General features: G+C 42.8%; 1 protein-coding gene across 1 annotated transcript in view; it reads right to left on the reverse strand.

The window, feature by feature from the left end:
- Positions 1–512: 512 nt before the first annotated feature.
- The window catches only part of UGCG (UDP-glucose ceramide glucosyltransferase), a 48,684-nt gene continuing 26,704 nt past the window's right edge, over positions 513–22,492 (reverse strand). Inside the window, exons 3-9 of the mRNA XM_075316023.1 lie at positions 19,429–19,531; positions 13,513–13,614; positions 12,148–12,260; positions 8,814–8,992; positions 7,393–7,479; positions 6,564–6,753; positions 513–3,778 (exon numbers count right to left, since the gene is read on the reverse strand). Coding sequence (XP_075172138.1) covers positions 3,608–3,778; positions 6,564–6,753; positions 7,393–7,479; positions 8,814–8,992; positions 12,148–12,260; positions 13,513–13,614; positions 19,429–19,531 — 945 coding nt within the window. The 3' untranslated portion in view covers positions 513–3,607. The remainder of the gene's footprint in view (positions 3,779–6,563; positions 6,754–7,392; positions 7,480–8,813; positions 8,993–12,147; positions 12,261–13,512; positions 13,615–19,428; positions 19,532–22,492) is intronic.

The raw sequence follows: 22,492 nt of genomic DNA on the forward strand, positions 1-22,492 counted from the left end.
ACTATCTATCCCTCTGTCTATATATCTATTCTTCTATCTATTCTTCTGTCTATTTTTCTATCTATCTCTTAGAATGAAATGACTTTTTTTTTTTTTTCTTCAATGTGCTCTATTGCATTTAATGCAATAAAGCACATGTACCAACCCACACGCGGCAAAACCGCGGCAATACCGCGAACAATACCACGGTAAAACCGCTGCAAACCACATGCGGTTTGCCACGTTTTTTTACCGCAGGTGCGGTAATCTTTCAATGCCTGCGGAATTTTCTTGAGAAAATTCCATTTTCCAGTGCGCACAGGGCCTAAATAATAAAGTATGCCCAGCAATGCTTGATAACATCCAAATTACAGGAAACTGCAATCTTCATTTAATGGAAAGAACAACTAAAACCAAAATGTTCCTGTGGTAGAAGAATCATTGCGGGAGATTATTTCTAAGAAATTTTCAAGAGCAGATAAATATTAAATTACCGCAAGAATCCAGAGACTAAAATGAAAACATACCAGAAGTTTCATCTTTTGATTGTGAAAGTTTATTTTCTTTTTTTTTCTTCAAAAATTTTTCTTTTTTTGAACAACCAACAAGAAACAATTATATTAAATAAACACTGAAAATATCCTACACATTTTCTCATTTGCATCTACAAGGACGACCTTAAATTATACACAGTATTTGGAATTTGTGATACTCAGGAGTGCAGAAAGCAAAAAATGACCAACGTAAAACAAAAGTTTTCACTTGCTTCAAGGAAGCTTTTTTATTTTTCGTTTTATACCTCCAGAAGCAAATGGACGAGAAGTGCAAAATATCACGGTTATTCCTAGAAAACAAAAAAAAAAAAAAGCACACAAAACCTTGAAGTCTGTCCGGCCTTCATTGTGTATACACTGCGTACACTATTAAGCTTCCAGATAGTACAGTGTATGGTTGGGGGATAGCAGCGTAATGGATGGCATCAACCAAACTTCATAAACATATTAAAAAAAAAAAGGTACAAAATATATAACAAAATAATGAAACATTTCATGAACAGCTCATGTGGGTCACAACTAGACTGGCTTTGCAATGTGCCGTTTCATCGGGGAACCACATCCCGATTCATGTAAAGAAAGCGAACATGCAACAAAAGCCTCACCCCACCTGATAAAAACAAAAACAAAAAACGAATGCCCTTCAAACCAAAAATTATGATGTCATAAGGCAAAATGTTAAGCTGGCTACAAAGGTCTTGGCTAAAGAATATGTTATAGAAGAACATTTGGGCAAATATATACTATATAATATATACGGCCCGGTAAGGGAAAGGGGGCGTCCAGAAAACTATTAGGAGAGGTAATTATTAATTATTGCTTTTATAAAAATGGGTAAAATTCCTTCCGGTAGAGCGTAATTAGGTGTAATAGAAAGACGAAAGGTAGCAAGACCTTGTAACCAGCCAGTGTGTTGGAAACATGGAGTGAGATGGGGTGACATAAGACGTATGTACGTATATTATAGGCTTATGCATGTCCTGTTCACTTCTTTTGGGAGCATATACATAACCAAAATATGCCCAGTTCACCAGAGCTATAGGAGATCAGACATCGCTGGAAACACCAGTTACAGTAGCAAGGAATCATATACAGCATGCAATTACATCCATTCACATTGTTACACAAGAGTAGCTTTAAAAAAACAATCCAACTGTATAAAGCAGACAACCCAGCAGTAGACATGTTTAGAACTAATAAATTAAGACTCTTCGGTTACGGCAAAATACATCCTCACTTTGTTTTTGTACACATTTAAATATATATATTTACACTATTTACTGAGATTTTCATTTGGAATATTATACATGCATTAAAAAGATACTAAATACAGGTCACAAAATGACTCGATTTTTTTTGTTTGTTTGTTTTTTTAGCAATTTTACGTGGAGTAAGAAAATAGTTTAAATGCGTGAACTACTAAACTGCATTTCATCGTATGTACAAAGAATGAAAGAGCAGAAACCATAAAAAAAAAAGGAAATTTAAAAGAAAAAAGCAGAAAGCAAAAAAAAAAAAAAAAATAAGTCCCCTCACCAGGAGGAAGTTTGGAGTTAAAGGCGCTAAGGCTAAGTTACAGCATTGAGATAAGCAAGGTTCCCAGATGGGAAAATATTGAGCAATGGCCTTTAAGAGCATGGTGAGCTATATGGAGCAATCGGTCTACTTATGGTTAAGTGCAGTACCAGCTAGGAAGACAATCAAACTTTTCTTAAGAAAGGGTACACATTTTAATTGTTGTTTTGGGTGGGCCAAGCTGTAGATAGCAGTGATGAGCGAGCACTACCATGCGGAGCGCTCGGTACTCTTAAGCAGTTGGACGGTCAGATGGGCTTGAATATAATGGAAGTCAGTAGGAACTCCAGCATTTTTCTTTAAGATATTTTACAGAAATGCTTGAGTTTCCCATTGGCTTGCATTATACTTGGCACTTGAGTGGAGCCCGTCCGAGAGTCTGACATGCTCTTTACAAGTACAAGTAACGAGCATAATGGTGATTCCCAAAGATGAAGTATAAAAGGCAGACTTAAACGGGTCATCCGGCACCATCCCAAGTAGACCTGTCCACTTCCGCATCGGACGTGAGCAGCGCTGATGACGTTACGACCTAATGCATCCATGATGAGCACGTGTTGTGCATGTACCCTGATCATAATAGGACAAGTGCACAATACTGGCCAATCATGCATGTTTCGTGTCATCGGCACCTCTCAATTCCAATGTGGAAGTAAGCCATAGTGGACACCGCAGTAATCCCTCAGAATCCTTCACATTTCTCAGTTAAAATCATACCGCAGTCAGTGTAATGTCAGCTTTACATTTCCAGATCTGTACAAGATTTCATTTATCAATTACAGTGTAAGCAATCACTTTGTAACCAAAACCAATAGTTCTGAGAATGCAAACCATCCAGCCGTAAGAAAGTCGTGATATAATCGATCATAAAGTGCCTCATCCCACGATGTGACGGTTTCCCATTGAGTCAGCTTCTTTTATGCTCGAAAATAAGAATTTGCCGAAAACAGGATGGTCGCCTCAAGTTGATTTTTTTGCCATCACTGTTAACCTGTTGATGGTTTAAGCATGGCTGCATTATGAAGAGGTAGCCCAATAATGTGTCCAGTAACGAAGCCATGTTTCATATCAGGAGTGATTTGGCGTGTGGAGGCTTTGTACCTTTGCGGATTTTCTTAGATGCTTTGTCATTACTACTGTTTCTTGAAAAAAGAAAAATAAAAACTGCAACTTTTCTTCATTTGTCCCTGAATTAGACACTGACAGTCACTTTCTGCCTTCTAACATGTTTACTGTAGAGCACTTGGATTCAGTTTTGCTACTCCCAAAAAAGACAACGTATTGCCCCAATATGGCCCAGATTCTAAAAATCTCATCTTCACAGATACAAGTGCCATGCAAAATAAATTAAGGATCGGATAGCAAAATGTACATGTAAAAACTATTCAAAAAGGTAGTTTCTTTCTTTAAAAGCATTTGTATAAACATAATTTATAATACTTTTTTTTTTTTTTGCTTTCTTCTTTTTTTTCCTTTTATATACAATTAAAGGTCCAAAACTATACATCTAGGATTTCTTCTGCAGTGCCTCCGCATCGTAATCTATATCTTCCGGTCCTCCAGCTGATAGTAGGATCCCATAGGGCAGATAAAAAGATATATATTGTCATAGACTCTCTGATAAACCAAGCAACTGCATAGTCCAGTTTTGAAAAAGGAAGAGGCCCACCCTGATGGGGAGAAGAAAAGCACATTATTACCTGAACTAAAGAAAGGACAAGGTCACATCCCAAAATATTAATACATACTTCATAACACCCATCAACAGTAATGCAAGGTACTACCAGGAATACTGGACCTTGTGAGGTATGAGTAATATGGAGAATACACTTCAACACATCTTATCAGTCTACCAGACGAGCTAAGACATATGATCAACATTCATCATATACGCCCTATCAAAACAAAGCTTAAAGAGGACCTGTCAGCAGGATTTTGGATTCTTAAGTAAAGACGTGGCCGTAATGGTGCTTTAATGCATATTAAATTGATACCTTTTATGAAGAAATCTGTGTTCACATGATTCAGTAATCAGCCTTTGAAGTTCTATGCTATCAAAGCGCAAGTGCAGCACTTGGTCTCCTGCCAGTCTGAGTATTTGCAGGCCCCGCCGGTCTCTAACTGCTTTTTCAGTGACCTGCCTCCTCTGGCCAAAATCTCACACAAGTATGGTCATTCCGATAGCAAAGATCAATTACATCACGTGGAACTTACTGCACGCACCTTCCTTGGCTATGTCGGCACCTGCGTGGGATTGTTGCTAGAGGAGGCAAGTTACTGAAAAAGGAGTGACCCGTTAGAGTCGGGAGGCAGTTGCAGGGTCTTGTAAATAGCCATACTGACAGGAGAAGACCAAGAGCCGTGTCCAGCCCCAATGCACTTACAACTCATTAACATACAACATGATCTGGTGATTATTGAACAATGAGATAATGGATTTCTTTATAAAGTTATCAATTTAAGGTGCAATAAAGCATCCTTACTGCTATGTGTTTTCATTATAATCCAAAATCATACTAACAGGTCCTCTTTATAGGGGTATTCTCAAGTTTGAAAATTATTCCCTGAGAGATACAGCATAACTTTTTGATCAATGGGGATTTGACCGCTAGAATTCTCACCAAACATTACACCCAGGATTCTAAAGAAGTCATAAATCATGTGCACTGCCACTCCATTCATTCTGATGGGACAATTGAAGACCGGTTGAGCTCATCCCTTGCCTATCCCCGGTGGTCCTATTAAGAATGCACATGATTGACCACTGCTCCATTCAAATGGGGCTCTTCAGATAGTTCTTGGGATGAGTGGGAGCCCCATCTGACTCCCCGTGATCGAGAACTTATTCTCTAGGACAGGGGCTAACTTTTAGACTTAAGAATACACCTTTAAGATAACTCAAAAGATATGGCACATACTGACAAGTTAAAAACGCACAGAAAACAAAGTACCGTATTTTTCGCTTTATAAGACGCACTTTTCCTCCCCAAATTTTGGGAGGAAAATGGGGGGTGCGTCTTATAAAGCGGTAGCGGGGGGGGGGGGTCCTGTCTGAGGCGATCGGGCGGGTGCCTGTGGCTGCATGCAAGCGCCCGGGTACCTGTACTTGCATGCAGCGGCAGCCGGGTACCCGTGGCGGTGTACGGGCGGCAGCGGGTGCTGTGTGGGGTCGGCAGCCAGGTACCTGTGCTTGCATGCGGTGGCAGACGGGTACCCATGGCTGTGTGCGGGCGGTAGCCGGGTGCTGTGTGCGAGCGGCAGTCGGGTGCCCGTGCAGGTACTCGGCTGCCGCCCTCACACAGTCACCCAGCTGCCGCCCGCACACAGCCATGAGTACCCGGCTGCCACCGCACGCAAGCACAGGTACCCGACGGCTTGTACGCAGGGTGGGCGGGCAGCCTGCTGGCTGCCACTCTGTGCATGCGGGGCGGGCGGCTGTGCAGCTTACCAGTTGTCCGCGGTCCCACTTTCAAATGATGGCGCCGGTGGAGCTCTTGGATGAGAGCTCCATCTGCGCACGCGCTGCTCCGGGAGTCAGCGCGTGCGCAGATGGAGCCCTTGGATGAGAGCTCCATCTGCGCATGCGTCGCTCCGGGCGCCATTACTTGAAATCGGGACCGCGGACACACTCCACCACTGAGCCGTCGCTCCCACTACTGAGCCGCCGCTGCCACACGCCACCACTGAGCAGTCCCTGCCGCTGCCACCACTGAGCAGTTGCCGCCGCTCCCACCACTGAGCCGCCGCCGCTGCCACCACTGAACCGGGACCGCGGACACACGCCACCACTGAGCAGTCCCTGCCGCTGCCACCACTGAGCAGTCCCTGCCGCTGCCACCACTGAGCAGTTGCCGCCGCCGCTGCCACCACTGAACCGGGACCGCGGACACACGCCACCACTGAGCAGTCCCTGCCGCTGCCACCACTGAGCAGTTACCGCCGCTCCCACCACTGAGCCGTCGCCGCCACTCCCACCACTGAGCCGTCGCCGCCGCTGCCACCACTGAACCGGGACCGCGGACACACTCCACCACTGAGCAGTCCCTGCCACCACTGAGCAGTCGCCGCCGCCGCTGCCACCACTGAACCGGGACCGCGGACACTCACTGCACCGGCCTGCTGCACGGCTCACACGCCACGGCTGCTGCCGCCACCACGGACCCCACGGATCCTGCCACCGCGGACGCCACCGCGCCTGCAACCACGGCACCTGCAACCACGGACCCCGCTGCCACTGACCTGCCGCGCCTGCCAGCACAACCTGTGCCTCCTGTGACCCCGCTTCACCACCACTGCTGCCCCCCTCCGGTAAGAGAACACCGGAGTATAAGACGGACCCCATTTTTCTTTTTTTACCTTTTTTATGTCTAAGTTTGGGGTGCGTCTTATATTCCGGTGCGTCTTATAAAGCGAAAAATACGGTAATAATGTTCTATACAACAAAATAGTACATACCTGGACACCCCGGAGCTGAATGTAATCAAATATAAACCAGGCTAAGCAGTGACACATAAAGAACACCATGATATCCCATCGGAAGATGTGGTGTGCAGCCCAGCCAATAAGTAGACTTGAAACAAAACATTCGGAGATCGGTTCACACACGATTGTGGCAGGTACCATATTGATCCTAAGCTTAGTCCATCTGCAAGGAACAGACAATATAACTTAACATTGGATCACAGAAAAAGTCGTGTGTGACATGTTTTTTTAGGAGACTGCAGCCACCAAGTATGGTCGATATATTGAGGCTATGTCCGCACGTTGGTTTTTACCTGCTTTTTTTGCTGCTTTTTCAACTGCAGCGTTTAATGCCAAAATGGTTGTGTTCTGCTTTTCAAGCAAAGTCTATGGGAATTTGGGTTTCCTGTGCCCACTATGCAGTTCAAACTGCAGCCTTTTTGTGGCAGAAATTTGATCAAAAACTCAGCTTTGCAGTGCAAAACCCAAATGGCAAAAACAACTGACATGTGAATTGTTTTTGCCATTTGGGTTTTGCACTGCAAAGCTGAGTTTTTGATCAAATTTCTGCCACAAAAAGGCAGCAGTTTGAACTGCAAAGTGCGGACAAGAAACCCAAATTCCCATAGACTTTGCTTGAAAAGCAGAACACAACCATTTTGGCATTAAACGCTGCAGTTGAAAAAGCAGCAAAAAAGCAGGTAAAAAGCAGGTAAAAAGCAACGTGCGGACATAGCCTAAATTGACACAGAAATCTCTAACTACCACCTACAAAAGATTCACATTGGGTAACAATTGTAAAGAACAAAGCAGGCAGACTTACCTGATCATCCTAGACTGAAACTGAGAGATGGAGTAACAGCCAGAATTTTGCATTGCCACTTGGGTAGCCATAGAAAACTTCCAACCCCTAAGCAAGAAAGGGTAAGAAAAACCATACTATTAACATGGATAAAATGGTTCTATAAATAAGGAGTGTTAAGTAAGGTATGTAAAAAATATTTTAGTGGTGGGGAAAAAAAACAAAAACGTTTTTTGCAAACACAAATAAAAAAAACCACAACAACATTTGGAGGATTTTGTAACCATTTTCCAAGACCCGAAACATTTACATTTTTCGGTTTATGGAGCTGTGTGATGTCTTTTTGTTTTGCGGGGTGAGTCGATTTTATTGATACCACTTTGGGATATATATTATGTTTTGATTGCTTCTTAGTGATTTTTTTGGGGTTTTGCAGCAACCCCCACAAAATAATTTTTGGTATCCTTGAATTTTTGTTTACAGCATTTACCGATCCTGTTAATTATTTGAATATATGTTTTAGTAGATTGGACTTTTCTGAACATGGCGATACTACAAATGTGTATCGTTTTTATACTTATTTTTAAATGGGGCAAAAAGGGGGCGATTTGTTTTTTTCTTTATTATATTTCATACTTGTGTTAAAACTTTTTTTTTTAATGTTTTAATAGTTACCTTAGGTAACTATAATCTGCAATTGTCTGATCGCTTGTGCTATATAGAGCAATTCTCTGTTGAAGTTCGGCTGCAGGCAGGGTTTCGAAGGAGAGCTACTAAGACAAACACTTGGGTCGTCAGGGGACCACCTGCTGTTCTTACAACCCATCGGCTACGGGTGTGTGGATGGACTTAAAATGGTATGCCCCTATGCTTTTGCGTGTTAAATCCCCCTGTTATAGTTTGACAGCAGGATTTAACAGGTTAATTGCGGGTAGAGCTCGGCTCCACCCACCATTGTTAGCGGGAGATCCTGGCTATAAAACACACAACCATTACCTGCCGGGTATGGCGTGAGCTCACCCAATGAGCCTACAAAATACACCCTCTTCCAACATGCACTCTACATATATGGTGGATGTCATGAAGGGGTTAAATATATAAAGACTTCATGGTGATTTCTTAGGCAATGTAAGAACAATTGTTCACTTGTTATCCCTTACTTTCATCCTTTACAGAGAGGGATACAATAACGTATATGGTCACATAAGATACAATTGACTAGTAAGCGTTTTCTAGTCTGTCGTTTGATTGCATGGCAAAGACCACATACGAGCATTTGTTCTGCCGATTATTGCCCCTGGTATTTCTACAACACCATTAGTGTCAGGATCATGTAGGAAATCCTGCTGACTGATAAGTAATGTGGGTACTAGTGTCCGAAGTTAATTCAAGTTTACTGTGTCTTTAAAATTAAAATTGATCAGCCATTGCCCCCGGCTTACCGATCTGCTATTGCCTTGGCCATAAAATAATCTTCGGCTATGTACTGTGCAAATGCTATAAGTCCACCAGCCTGGTCCAGAATCTCTTTTCTCATTAAACAGGACATCCCCGTGACACACTTGAAACCAGTAACATTGGCAGATATGTATGATCTTGGATGGGAAGTTCCAAAATAAACCTAAACCATAAAAAAAGGAAAGACTGTTACATACATTATAAACCGTCAATTATAGAGCTGTCATGAATGACAGGAATAGAACAATCTTCCCAAACTACACTGCATACATTTCACTCTATGTTTAGTGAACTTAGGTTGGTGCAATGCCTCCTGCCAGTTCCCTACAGCAGACTATAAAAAGCTAGAGGGACACTGAGCACTAAACATTGCATGCAAAGTACCCCTGACGCCAGTTTCTGGAACCAGAAGACACATAGAAACACAAACACAAACTCAGATATACATACATACACACACAAGTGTACAGCTTGTAAAAAAGTATAAATTTGGTATGCCCTCTAAATAACTCAATACACAGCCATTGATGCCAAACCCGCTGGCAACAAAAGTGACTACACCCCTAACTGATAAATGTCAAATTGTACCTAATTAGCCATTTTCCATGAATTCTCTGAGGAAATCTTGCTCTAAAAAATGTCCTAGGCTGTAAGAAGATTGCCATCACTCTAAAACTGAGCTTAAGCATGGTGGCCAAGACCATACAGGGTTTAACAAGACAGGTTTCACCCAGAACAAGCCTCGCCATGGTCGACTAAAGAAGTTGGGTGCACGTGTTCAGTGTGATAACCAGAGGTTGTCTTTTCCAAATAGACATATGACTACTGCCAGCATTGCTGCAGAGGCTAAAGGGTTAGCCTGTCATTGCCCGGACCATACACCGCACACTGCATCAAATTGGTCTACATGGCTTTTGTCCCAGAAGGAAACCTGTTCTAAATATGATGCTGAAGAAAGCCCACAGATAAATTACTGAAGACAAGCAGACTAAGGACATGGAGTACTGGAGCCATGCCCTGTGGTCTGTTGAGACCAAGATAAACTTATTTGGTTTAGATGGCATCAAGCGTTTGTGTGGCGGCAACCAGGTGGGGAGTACAAAGACAAGTGTGTCTTTTACAAATTGGAGTAATTTAGTAAAAAAGTATGCAAAGTATCCGTTAATGTTATACATATCATATAAAATAAATAAATTATATATATATATATATATATATATAAAAAAAAAAAGTTGTGGCACAATGTCAGTATTCCAGCTTTTAGCATTCTCCATTCAGATTCCTCCTGGCTATAAAAAGGGACATGTTCATTACATCCATCACTTTTTAGGACTTTGAGAATTTGACCAGGATGGTCTTAAATTAAGAAAAAATAAAATAAAAAACAAGCCACCAAACATACCCGCACTTTTCTCCATGCTGCTTCTTTCAGACACGAAGGTCAAAAGACCACTAGAGATAGAGGTCACTGACTAGCTGCAGCGGTAAAATGCTGTCCAAGCCAATAGAAAAAACTATTTTTCCAATTTTTCTGAAAAGTATGTACACTGCTTAGTCTTCTTGCTTATGTATTTTTTTTATACAGCAGCTGGATGGGGTTATAAAATACGTTGGATGGAGAAGGTTACTGGCATTGAGAGGATTTGAGCAGAAAACCTCATCGAATCTGGAATGTGTTCATGCTAAACCCATGAAACGCTAAAAGAAAAATTTCACTAGCAATGTAAAGAAGGCAAATGTAATATGAGACAAATGTAGTTTGGCAGGCTACGAACAGATCACCACAAAGGTATTTTGTCAAAAAAATGCTTCCTGAACTAGGTTACCAAGCCTTCTGTACTAGCAAAGATGTATGTCGAGGAGCAAACTGGATTCCAGGGCCTGACAACATGGCTCTGATCAGAAGGAGAGTCCAATTAAAGGGAACCAGGCGGACATATTTACTCAGTTTGTCACAATATAAATACTTTAAATATCAAAACCACTTTTTAGTAAATACGTTGACAGTGAGTGAGTGCGCCAAACCAGGTATGGTCACTGAGCTTGGCCATAATATGCATTTCTTTCATTTTATATTCAGCAGCTTAACAAGGACCTTAAAAGGGAGTATGTCAACACAAAATGACTATTCAAACCAAGCACGGGTGCTCAGTACAACCTTGGTATGGTTAAACTATTACAATGATGTAATATATCCAAACATGGCTATGGGTTTGCTTAAGAAGCTTCAAGATCCATGACTCTTTATAGAAGAGACTAAAGCCTGCTTTACACAGTACGATCTATCGTGCGATTTCACGATCGATCGCACCCACCCCCGTTGTTTGTGCGTCACGGTGCAATCAGTTGCCCGTGGCGCACAAAGTCGTTAACCCTCGTCACACGTACTTACCTGCTGTGCGACGTCGCTGTGGGCGGCGAACATCCTCTTTCTGAAGGGGGAGGGACGTTCGGCGTCAGAGACGTCACACAGCGGCCGGCCAATAGAAGCGGAGGGGCGGAGATGAGCGGGACGTAAACATCCCGCCCACCTCCGTCCTTCCGCATAGCCGGCGGGTGCCGCGGGACGGAGGTAAGCTGCTGTTCATCGTTCCCGGGGTGTCACATAGAGCGGCGTGTGCTACCCCGGGAACGATGAGCAACCGGCGCAATTTTAATTAAACGAGATTATGAAACCGAGCGACGAGTGATACTGCGTCGCTCGGAGGTGTCACACAGCCCAACGTCGCAAGCGATGCCGGATGTGCGTCATAAAAACCGTGACCCCGACGATCTATCGCACGATAGATGCGATCTATCGTCTCGTGTAAAGCACCCTTAATTCTTTATCACATTAGTCCGCATACCTAGAAATCCTCAGGATGGAGGTGCAAAGTCCATGGTGGTCCCTTTGATTATCAGAATTGGCTTTATAGAAAAGGTGGAAGACAGATGGAAAATCAGTAGCTGGGAAAATGCCCTGGATTACTTGGCCATGCCAGGGGAGCTTGGTTTGACCAGTCAAATTGTTAAGAGGGACCGCCATGGGCTTAGCGTCTGCATCCTGAAGATTTCTATATATTATAGAGCTGAATCAATACAAAGTTGTACTCAGTAATTTGGTAAAGAAAATCAGTTTCTGAGCTAAACAGAAGCTTCTTAATGCCAGCTCACAGCCATGTTTGCATATATTACATCATTGTTTAAGAAGGGAAAAAAACCTGGTCCACTATGGAATGTGTCACACACCCACATATGTCGGCTACCTCACATAACTCGTTCTGCGCCTTCCCTCGGTAAACTTTAGCCCAGTATCATATGCCTAAAAATGCTGCTCACCTGTTCTAGCGTAGCAGCAAACCCTTGCCGGTCTGCCACATAAGGAAGCCCATGGACTAAGCCAACTTTTTCCGTCATTTGATTGGCCATATCTGTGAGGGTGTCTGGTTTCACTGGAATTAAAAATAATTAAAAAAAAAAAAAGGTTAAAAAAAAAACAATCCCAGCTTTGGTAACAGGAGAATTAATTGAAATAGTCAGAAAATCAGAAAAATGCCAGCTATGGCAACTCTATGCTGACAACAGGTGAGACCTTTTCCGGACGCAGCTGCATTTGGAAAGTAGTTCTCTGCACCGTAGACAATTGTAGGAGCAAGTTACTAATCACTGCTTAAGTACACTATTAAACAAAAAAATAAAAGGAGAGGAAATAACTAACAAACGGGGAGGGGACAAAAAAATTTTTGTACAGGAGCACCCAAGGGCGTTTGTCCTTTGGACTTCTACTGTATTTTTCCTTTGTCAGAAAAGGTTTTCTAACCCGTAAAACAAGGAAGAGTTGCATTGCAGGCCAAAAATGACCCAGCCTACAAACTTCCCTGACAGAAGATCACCTTGAGGTCTACAAAAGGTTTACAATTCACAACGCAAGAACAAAAAGGAAGTAGAAAAACCAAGTCTGTTATCCGATAGGGAAGTGGGAAGGGAGGCTGAACCATAAAACATTTATTGGAACTTTCTGGAGGAAACTTTCCCACAAAAGGTCAAACGAAAACTTTTGTGGCTTGATGTACATAGAAGCGTACAGGTCCCAAAAAAACAAATGTCAACCCATAATGTACTGTTTATGGGGAAAAAGGTCATCCCAACCTAGGCTAATTACGTCTAGAGTTCTTCAACATGGTACATATGTAGTCAAGGGGTCAACAACTGGCTAACGTGTTAGAAAGAGGGTGAAGGATGTGGTTTCCCCTTATAAAATGTGGCGCTTCCTCCCAATTTTCTATCAATGACAATTCATTACAATTACATTTCGTCCACTCTGCCAAGTCCCCGACTATTGAGGCCCCCAGTCGTCGTTTGACACCGAAGTGTTTTGTTTTCAGAGAGGATAACATAAGAAACGTTCTGCGCTAGGAGGATATGGAAGGATAAACAGATCTTATCAAGTCCCGCTGGTCTCATAAAGCTCATGAAAGCAAAGTACAGCCAGAATGTGTTCTACAGGGACCTCCAGCGAATACGTAAAAATAGAAAGACTTAAATAAGCAATACTGGCAGCTACGGCAGCCATTCCGGGCAGCCACCGGAGAGAGCGCGTATCCTGGGGCCTGGAGGTTGCCTAGACGTTAATGAAATTATCGTTTCACACAAATGAAGGCAATCTCAGGAAATTACTGAATTCCTACAAAACATTTTCCATACCTTTAATCCCACTGTCGCAAATCCAGATCAGATCATACTTGGCGAGTTCATATCCAGGCATTAGATTGTTTATTTTTGGGTTAATGCCAACCTTTTTACCACCTAGGACAAAAAAAAAAATGAGTTAGTTTATTTTTTTTTAAACACTATATAATTCACTCCCCTTCAAACGTCCCACTGCCTACATCCGGGTAGGTTTATAGAAATGTTAAGGGCCCATACACATCAGAGAGCTACTACCCACATTAGTCTGGTCCCCAAATACATTTTATGGATTTTTTTTTGGTACTCTGTACAAATGAGGACATGGTTCCTCCCTCTGAGCTAGGCATTTCATCTATACCGTGTTTTTACAAAAATAAGCCCTAAAGGGATTTTCAACAATTTCAGAGCAAGGAATAAATAAGTCCTACCCCGAAAATAAGCCCTAGTCGCAGTTCAATAATGAAGTGTCCAAAAAGCTAAAAAAGTTAAGGATACTCCATGATACTTCATTATAGACAGCAGACACACCACAATCATTCTCACCAGACACCGAGCAGGAGGCCCTCCAGTGGATCACGCACCCACACACATCAGATCTACACACACACACCCCCAACGATACTGATTTCTTCGGCCCAGCAGGATCTTGAAACGCAGAGCGGTGGAGCGCAAGGACCTGCAATGCGTTCATCGCCGAGTTCTCCATGCGCTCCACCGCGACCCATGTTTGACTGCGGCGGAGGCATTCTGTACTGCCGGATGTGGTGTGTGTATGTGTGTGTGTGTGTGTGTGTGTGTGTGTGTGTGTGTGTGTGTGTGTGTGTGTATGTATGTATGTGTGTATGTATGTGTGTGTATGTGTGTGTGTGTGTATGTGTGTGTGTGTGTATGTGTGTGTGTGATCTGTTGTGTCGGCCAGAAGCAGGGGAGACCGAACTTCAGAAGCCTATACTTTTGATCTTCCTGAAGATGAGCCGCAAAGCTGAGTGCTAATGTGTATGGGGGAGTTGGGAAAGATAGAGGTCGGCTGAACGATCATTTGGCTGTCAACTATCTAATGTTTATGGGAGGCTAAAATTGCTGCGGACACTTAAGCCTGCTTTACACGGTACGATCGATTGTGCGATTTCACAATCGATCGTACCCGCCCCCGTCCTTTTTGCGTCACGGGCAAATCGCTGCCCGTGTCGCACAAAGTTACTAAACCCCGTCACACATACTTACCTCTCGTGCGACCTCGCTGTGGGCGGCGAACGTCCACTTCCTGGAGTGGGAGGGACGTTCGGCGTCACAGTGACGTCACACGGCCGCCGACCAATCAGAGCGGAGGGGCGGAGATGAGCAGGATGTAAACATCCCGCCCACCTCCTTCCTTCCACATAGAGCCGGCGGCGGCCGCGGGAGGCAGGTGAGCTGCTCATCGTTCCCGTGGTGTCACACGGAGCGACGTGTGCTACCACGGAAACGATGGGCGACTAAAGTAACCGATATTATGGAACCTAACGAGCAGTACCCGACTCACGATTTGTGAGCGATACTGCGTCGCTAGGAGGTGTCACACAGGCCGGCATCGCCAGCGATGCCGGATGTGCGTCACAAAAACCGTGACCCCGACGATCTATCGCCCGATAGATTGCCTGGTGTAAAGCAGGCTTTAGGCTATGTTGGCGGCACGGTGGCTCAGTGGTTAACACTACAGCCATGCAGTGCTGGGGTCCCAAGCAGCGCTGGGGTTCAAATCCCACTAAGGAGACCATCTGCAAGGAGTTTGTATGTTCTCCCCATGTTTGTGCGAGTTTCCTCCAGGTACTCTGGTTTCCTCCCACACTCTAAAGACATACAGATAGGGAATTTAGATTGTGAGACCCAGTGTATGTAAAGTGCTGTGGAATCTATAGTGCTATATAAGTGAATAAATATTATTATGTGCACGTGGCTTTTCTTATGTTTTTTAATGCATTTATCCTTGCATATTTTAATCAATAAAAGAAGGGATAAAGTATCCCAGCAAAGTCTATGAGAATCCTGACTTGCTGTGCACACGCTGCTGCTTTTTTCCTTACAGATTTTGTTGCTAAAAAAAGAAGCAGCATGTCAATTGTGTTTATTTTTTCTGCGTTAGTATAGCCCCCCCCCCCCCCGCAATGCTTTATCACTACAATGGATTATATTGCAGCGCTTTGTCTCACACACCATGTATACAGCATGGTGTGTGAGGCTCTCCGAAGCTCAGTAACCCGAGGTCCTCATGGTGACGACCCAAGGTTAGAATGGCAGCAATTGGGCCCCTGTGATCACCAGGGAGAGGTGATCCTGAATCACATTGATTGCAGCATTCAGAAAAGAAGCAACGTGGGCACAGCCTTAATTCACAAGGAGGTTGATTCTTTGCTCCCGAGGGAGGGAGAGGCCCTCATGCACATTAAATTGTCAACTGGTCTTGCCAAAAAAATGTCAATTTCGGACAATTGTACTACAGTGTACAGTTTAAAAAAAAAAAAAGTTGAGCTGTGTTGGCCTAGTTCTCAGTGAATTCTTCAGTTTCACAAATTCTTCCTCCCCGAGCAATGAATTCAGAAATGTACATATGGGTCTGTACATTCATTTCACAAACCTAATTTTCAACAGTGAAATATTTCTGCATGCCTCAGTCCGTTTATATCAAGAAGACTGACAGGAAATAATGGCAGGGTGCAGCGGGTGCCATTAAATATTCATTGCTGGCAGGAAAAGGCAGGAGGATTCAGGCTAAGCAGATTTTTAGAGCTCAGCTGTTAATGTGAGTCTTGTAAGACAGATTTCCTGAGAATGCAGACACTGCTGTGGGATACAGCTAAGAGAAGGGCCAAGGAGTTCTGCTGTCATCAGCGTCACCTTCCAGGGTTAATAGCAGCTAGGAAAGGTGGGGGTGAGGAGATCACACACACACACACACACACACACACACACACACACACACACACACACACACACACACACACACACGTACGTTCAATGAGATTTAGATCCAGACTCATTGCTGCCACTTCATAACTCAATTTTCTTTCCATCCATTCCTGGGGACTTGTTGAAGTATGTTTAGGGTCATTGTCTTACTGGAAGACACATGGCTTAGGACATAAACCCAGCTTTCTCACACTGGGCACTACACTAACACAAAATCCTTTGGTAATCTTCAAACTTCATGATGCTTTGCACACAGCCAAGGAACTCAGTGTCAGAGGCAACAAAACAACCCCAAAACCTCTATGAACCTCCACCATATTTGACTATAGGTACTGTGTTTTTTTCTTTGTTGTGCTCATTTTGTTTTCAGTAAACAGAATGATGTGCTTTACCAAAAAGCTCTATCTTGGTCTCATCTGTCCACGAGACGATTTCCCAGAAGCATTTCGGCTTCCTTGCGTACATTTTGTCAAACTGCAGCCTAGCTTTTTTATGTATTTGTGTCAACAGTGGGGTCCGCCTGATTCTCCTGCCGTAGTGTTTCATTTAATTCAAATGCCGACAGATAGCTTGCATTGACACTGATGTACCCCAAGTCTACAGAACAGCTTGAATTTCTTTGGAACTTGATTGGGGCTATTTATCCACCATCTGGACAATCCTGCGTTGCAACCTTTCAACAATTTTTCTCTGCTGTCCACATCCCAAGGAGATTAGCTGCAGTGCCATGGGTTGTAAACTTCTCGATTATGTTGCACACTGTGGACAAAGCAACATCAAGATCTCTGGAAAAGAACTTTTAACCTTTAGATTGTTAATATTTTTCAACAATTTTGGTTCTCAAGTCCTCAAGACAGTTTATTTCTCCTCTTTCTGTTCTCCATGCTTAGTGTGGCACACACAGACACACAACCCAAAGTTCAATTCAACTTCTTCCCTTTTAATCTGGTTTCAGGTATGATTTTCATATTGCTCACACCTGTTGCTTACCACAGGTGAGTTTCACATGCTTGAAACAAATATGCTAAATTTTGGAAAGATGTTTTGAACAACAATTTTGTCCAGCACATTTGTAGGGTTTTTGTGTGAAATTATGCTCAATTTGCCTTTGTGTCGTTTCAATACACAAAAGGGAAATAAACATGCAATTGCAACAACTCTCTAGGAGAAATACTTCATTTTCTGCAACAATTTCAAGGGTTCCAACACTTTTGTACATAGAGAGAGAGAGAGATATATACACACGCGCGCGCACACACACACACACACACACACACACACACACACACACACACACATACACACACACACACACACATATATGTATGTAATTTTGTACATTATACACGCACACACCTATATATCTACATAGCATATACCTCTACCTTTTCTAGCTGCTGTTAACATGAACCCTGGAAGGTGGTGCTGGATATATTATATATCTAGATATCTAGCAATCAATCAACCCCCCCCCACCACAACATTATGTTACCTTGTGAACACATTTTTCCTGAACAATGATACATTTAGAAAGTCACCAAATTACGGTAGTCACCCCTGCATGTGCACTGCAAAACTGCACTGCACATCCCAAGGTGGGGTTCCTGGAAAGCAACAAAAGGAAATCCAGGAATACAGATATCAGATATTGTGCACTAACAGCATTGCAGCAATTGCTTTTATAGTGCTGCAGCTTCTTGTGTATTAGATTACAGGGCACAGGAGAGTGATTTATGAACAAAGCTCCTGTGTTACACATCCTGCCCATTCCAGCTTAGAAGTATAGAATATCTGGAGAAGAGGCTTCATCTTGCCGCTGACGAAGACAGTGTTCCTAGAAATCTTAACTAGGGGTCTCCTAGATGTTGCATTGAACTCTAAGGGGGACTTTGCAATGCCGAGCGCGATAGTCCCCACCCCCGTCGCAGCTGCGATATCATTGTGATAGCTGCCGTAGCGAACATTATCGCTACGGCAGCTTCACATGCACTCACCTGCCCTGCGACGTCACTCTGGCCGGCGACCCGCCTCCTTATTAAGGGTGCGGGTCGTGCGGCGCCATAGCGACGTCACACGGCAGGTGGCCAATAGAAGCGGAGGGGCGGAGCCGAGCGGGACATAAACATCCCGCCCACCTCCTTTCTTCCGCATAGCCGGCGTGAGCCGCAGGTAGGAGATGTTCCTCGCTCCTGCGGCTTCATACACAGCGATGTGTGCTGCCGCAGGAACGAGGAACAACATCGTAACATCGGTCTTTCCCAATTCATGGAAAGGCCGGACCCTACACCGATGATACGATAACGATGCTTTTGCGCTCGTTAATCGTATCAAAAAGGATTTACACACTACGATATCGACTGCGACGCAGGATGTGCATCACTTTTGATTTGACCCCACCGACAAATAGACAATCCTCAAATAAATATATATATATATATATATATATATATATATATATATATATATATATATATATATATATATATATATATATATATATATATATATATATATATATATATATATATATATTATATATTTTCAATCCTAAACCGAAAATAATAGAATTAAACACCATGTAAAAGCAGCTTTTTACATATAATCTAAGGGCAACATGACGTGCGGCTGAGACACTGATTTCAGAGATGTGTTGCTTATTAGGCTGTGTGCTGTTTACATACAATGAACACTTTATCACCAGGAAATTATCAGTGCCAGGAACACAAGAGGCACATGAGCTCTAGTTTGACTTTGCCCCCAGCACTGATTAGCAGCTTACTATCACTTACAATGTACATAGAAAGCTGTGGTGGTAGCAACGGGGGCAGCTTTCTGTGCTCTGATTGTGCCACAACAGCTGCAACCATGAAAGTAAGTGACACATCGCTGGAATCTGGGTCTCTGTTTTTACATTATGCTGCTCTCAGATGAGGGAGCAAAAACCTGGTGACAGATCCCCTTTAAGAAATAAAAAGAAAAACATACCTATAAATAAATTGGCATCCACATTGGGGTATTTTCCCAGTAGTTTTTTACATACGTCCACAGCCGGATCATCAACATCTTGAACACAAAGAAGGATTTCAAACTGGAAAAAAAATAAAAAATAAAGCAATTAGATTACACAATGTGATCCCAGCAACTGATTCTCATGTGGATCCACTGGCAGGTCCTGCCAACAGACCCCTGCCAGTGATGGGTGCATTTTCTAGAAATGTTAATATCGAATATAGCAAATGCCATCATGGAGGGTCAACCATAGGCTATAAATACACAAAGAGGACCATCTAAGGAGCATCTAGAATGCATTATTGTAATATACATTTTATGCCGGATTCATAAACATTGAACGTATTAATTATATATCATTGGTGCTGGATTATATAATACCAGATGATCAAAGTTTAGTATACTGGATAGCCAAGTAGACGGCACAAGCCGCTCGGAGCCAAATGAGGAACTCTCATTAGAGGTCAGTGATGTAGACAAACACTGGGAGAAGCAGAGGAACTTCAGTGGTGGACCTGGGCAGTGAGAGTAAAATAAACTGGCTGGGGGATAGGAGTTTGTATGATCGCACTGCATGACCAGTAATAGATCTTTCGTGTGCATAGGCTGCCATTGTTCTCGGCATCCCAAGTCCCATTTACACAAGTGTCTGTAGAGAATGATGAGCTTTCGTGCAACCCAAAGAAGCATCATTTAGCTTGGCCATTCGGTGCTCGGCACCCTTACATAGATTGAAAAAAAGACCTAGGTCCATCTAGTTCAACCTTCCTCCACCAGTTCTACACCTGGTCACCAAGTCATTTATAACCAACAATGTTTTGTGTACTGAGGAGATCATCCAGCCCTTTTTTAAAAGCTGTTATAGTATCTGCCATTACTACCTCTTGTGGTCGGCATTCCACAGTCTGACCACTCTAACTGTAAAGAACCCTTTCCTATTTAGGTGCCGGAATCACTTTTCTTCCACTCGCAGTGAGTGCCCCCTGGTCCTTAGTACTGTCTTTGGAAGGAATAAGTCATGTGCCAGTCCTTTATATTGTCCACACATATATTTATACATATAAATGAGATCTCCTCTGAGACGTCTTTTTTCTAAGCTAAACATAGCTAACTTTTTCAACCTATATCGGAGGCCTTCCATTCCTTATAGTAGTCTAGTTAGCCGCCTTTCAACAGACTAACTTCTGAGTGTCCTTTTTAAAATGTGGAGCCCAAAACTGGACCCCATATTCCAGATGTGGCCTTACAAGTGATTTATAGAGGGGTAACAATACGTTGGGATCCCGGGATCTAATCTCTCTTTTTATTGACCCTAAAATCTTGTTTGCTTTAGCAGCTGCTGCTTGACATTGAGTGCTGCTGCTCAGCTTATTTGTAATAAGAATACCCAAGTCCTTCTCCTGTTTTGTAGTCCCGCGTTTACTTCCATTTAATGTATACGCAGTGTAGGATTACTCCGTCCTAGGTGCATTACTTTACATTTATCGACATTAAATCTTATTTGCCAAGTATCTGTCCATTCTGTCATCTTATCCAGATCTTTTTGCAATATTGTACTATCAAGATCCATTTTTAACATCCTACATAGTTTGGTGTTATCAGCAAAAACTGACACTTTACTATCAATCCCATCCACAAACATCCCTGTTTGAACTGCATGATTTTTTCGTGAAACAAGCATTCTTACAATGGTAAAGTTTAAATAGACCTTATGAAAAGCACAAATGAAGGCGAGGACAATACAACTGAGCAATTGTGAGAGTCATCAGGGGTGTGTACACCTATGTACCATAGGAGGCAATGATCCACAATAACCTGCCCAGGTGAATATTTCCGTAACTTGAGATATGCAATTATAAATTAGAAATATCAGCTATGATAATTTACAGTCTAAACTTGCAGAATAGTTACAAAGTCTACCAAGGACCAGGTCCATTTTATATCATGTCATCAGTAAAAGAAAAAAAAAGTATATATTATACACACACACACACACACACACACACGTGTCACTATTGGCATGTTCAGACTTCAGTAATACTACAATCCAAATGCGATTATCATAATTTTATGGAAATCTAATGGAATGCTATGAAAGGCCACAGCATACCAAACCTTATCTCCACATACCTTCACGCTATGGAGTGGCCTTCAAAGGGATTACTGGTGCCAAGTCTAGACGAATGGCTGCCCATGATTACTAATTTATCTGGTATTTCTCCACTTCTAGGAAGCTTACTATACATTGTCACACATGGAACACATGCAAGTCACTTCACAAGAGCTTCTAAAAGCTTTGTAGGTTTAGTCATCCACAAACTCATAGTAGGGGGCCTGCCTTAAAGTTCCTCGGTGATCCTGCATCCATAAAACCACAAGAGCTATCGTTATCGATGCCAGGTCCGAATTAATTTTAGATTAGTTTATAGTGGGTTTCCACAAAGTTTCCTAGCAGAAGGGAGAATATTGGGACACATATAGTGTGACACGTGTGGACCCTACACTGCAGTCAGTGGCAGCCATTGCATTACCATAACCTCGACGTTTCAATATGGTTTCACCTTGGAGCCCGAGCCTTATCAATAGCTTACAGATCAGATATTTGCAGCATAACTCTACAGCAATGTAGGTCTCAAAAGAAACAATATAGGGTGTAGGACAGGGTTTGACTTGATGAAACCAACCCTTAAGTACAAGGTTACACATTAGGGTGGGTCCACAGTAGCCGGCTTAGCTGTGGATAATTCTGGAGTATACTCGACAATCTGCAAATTCCAAAGCAATTGTATGGATTTGGGGGCAGATTTACCACCGCAAATTAACCTGATCCTATAAAATAAAAGAGCACTAGATACCTTACCAATCACATGCCGAGGCTTCTTCATGCCCCCTGATCACTTACAACCATTACTAGAGACTAGCAGGGAACGAGCGAAGCCTTGCACAGATTTATTCCAGTACACTTTTCATAATTTATGCACAAGACATTGCATTACAGATTTTTACTCTCCACTACCGACAATAGGGAAAACTGGTAACA

This window comes from Anomaloglossus baeobatrachus, chromosome 1, assembly GCF_048569485.1.
Source record: "Anomaloglossus baeobatrachus isolate aAnoBae1 chromosome 1, aAnoBae1.hap1, whole genome shotgun sequence".
In the NCBI taxonomy this organism is placed as follows: Eukaryota; Metazoa; Chordata; class Amphibia; order Anura; family Aromobatidae; genus Anomaloglossus; species Anomaloglossus baeobatrachus.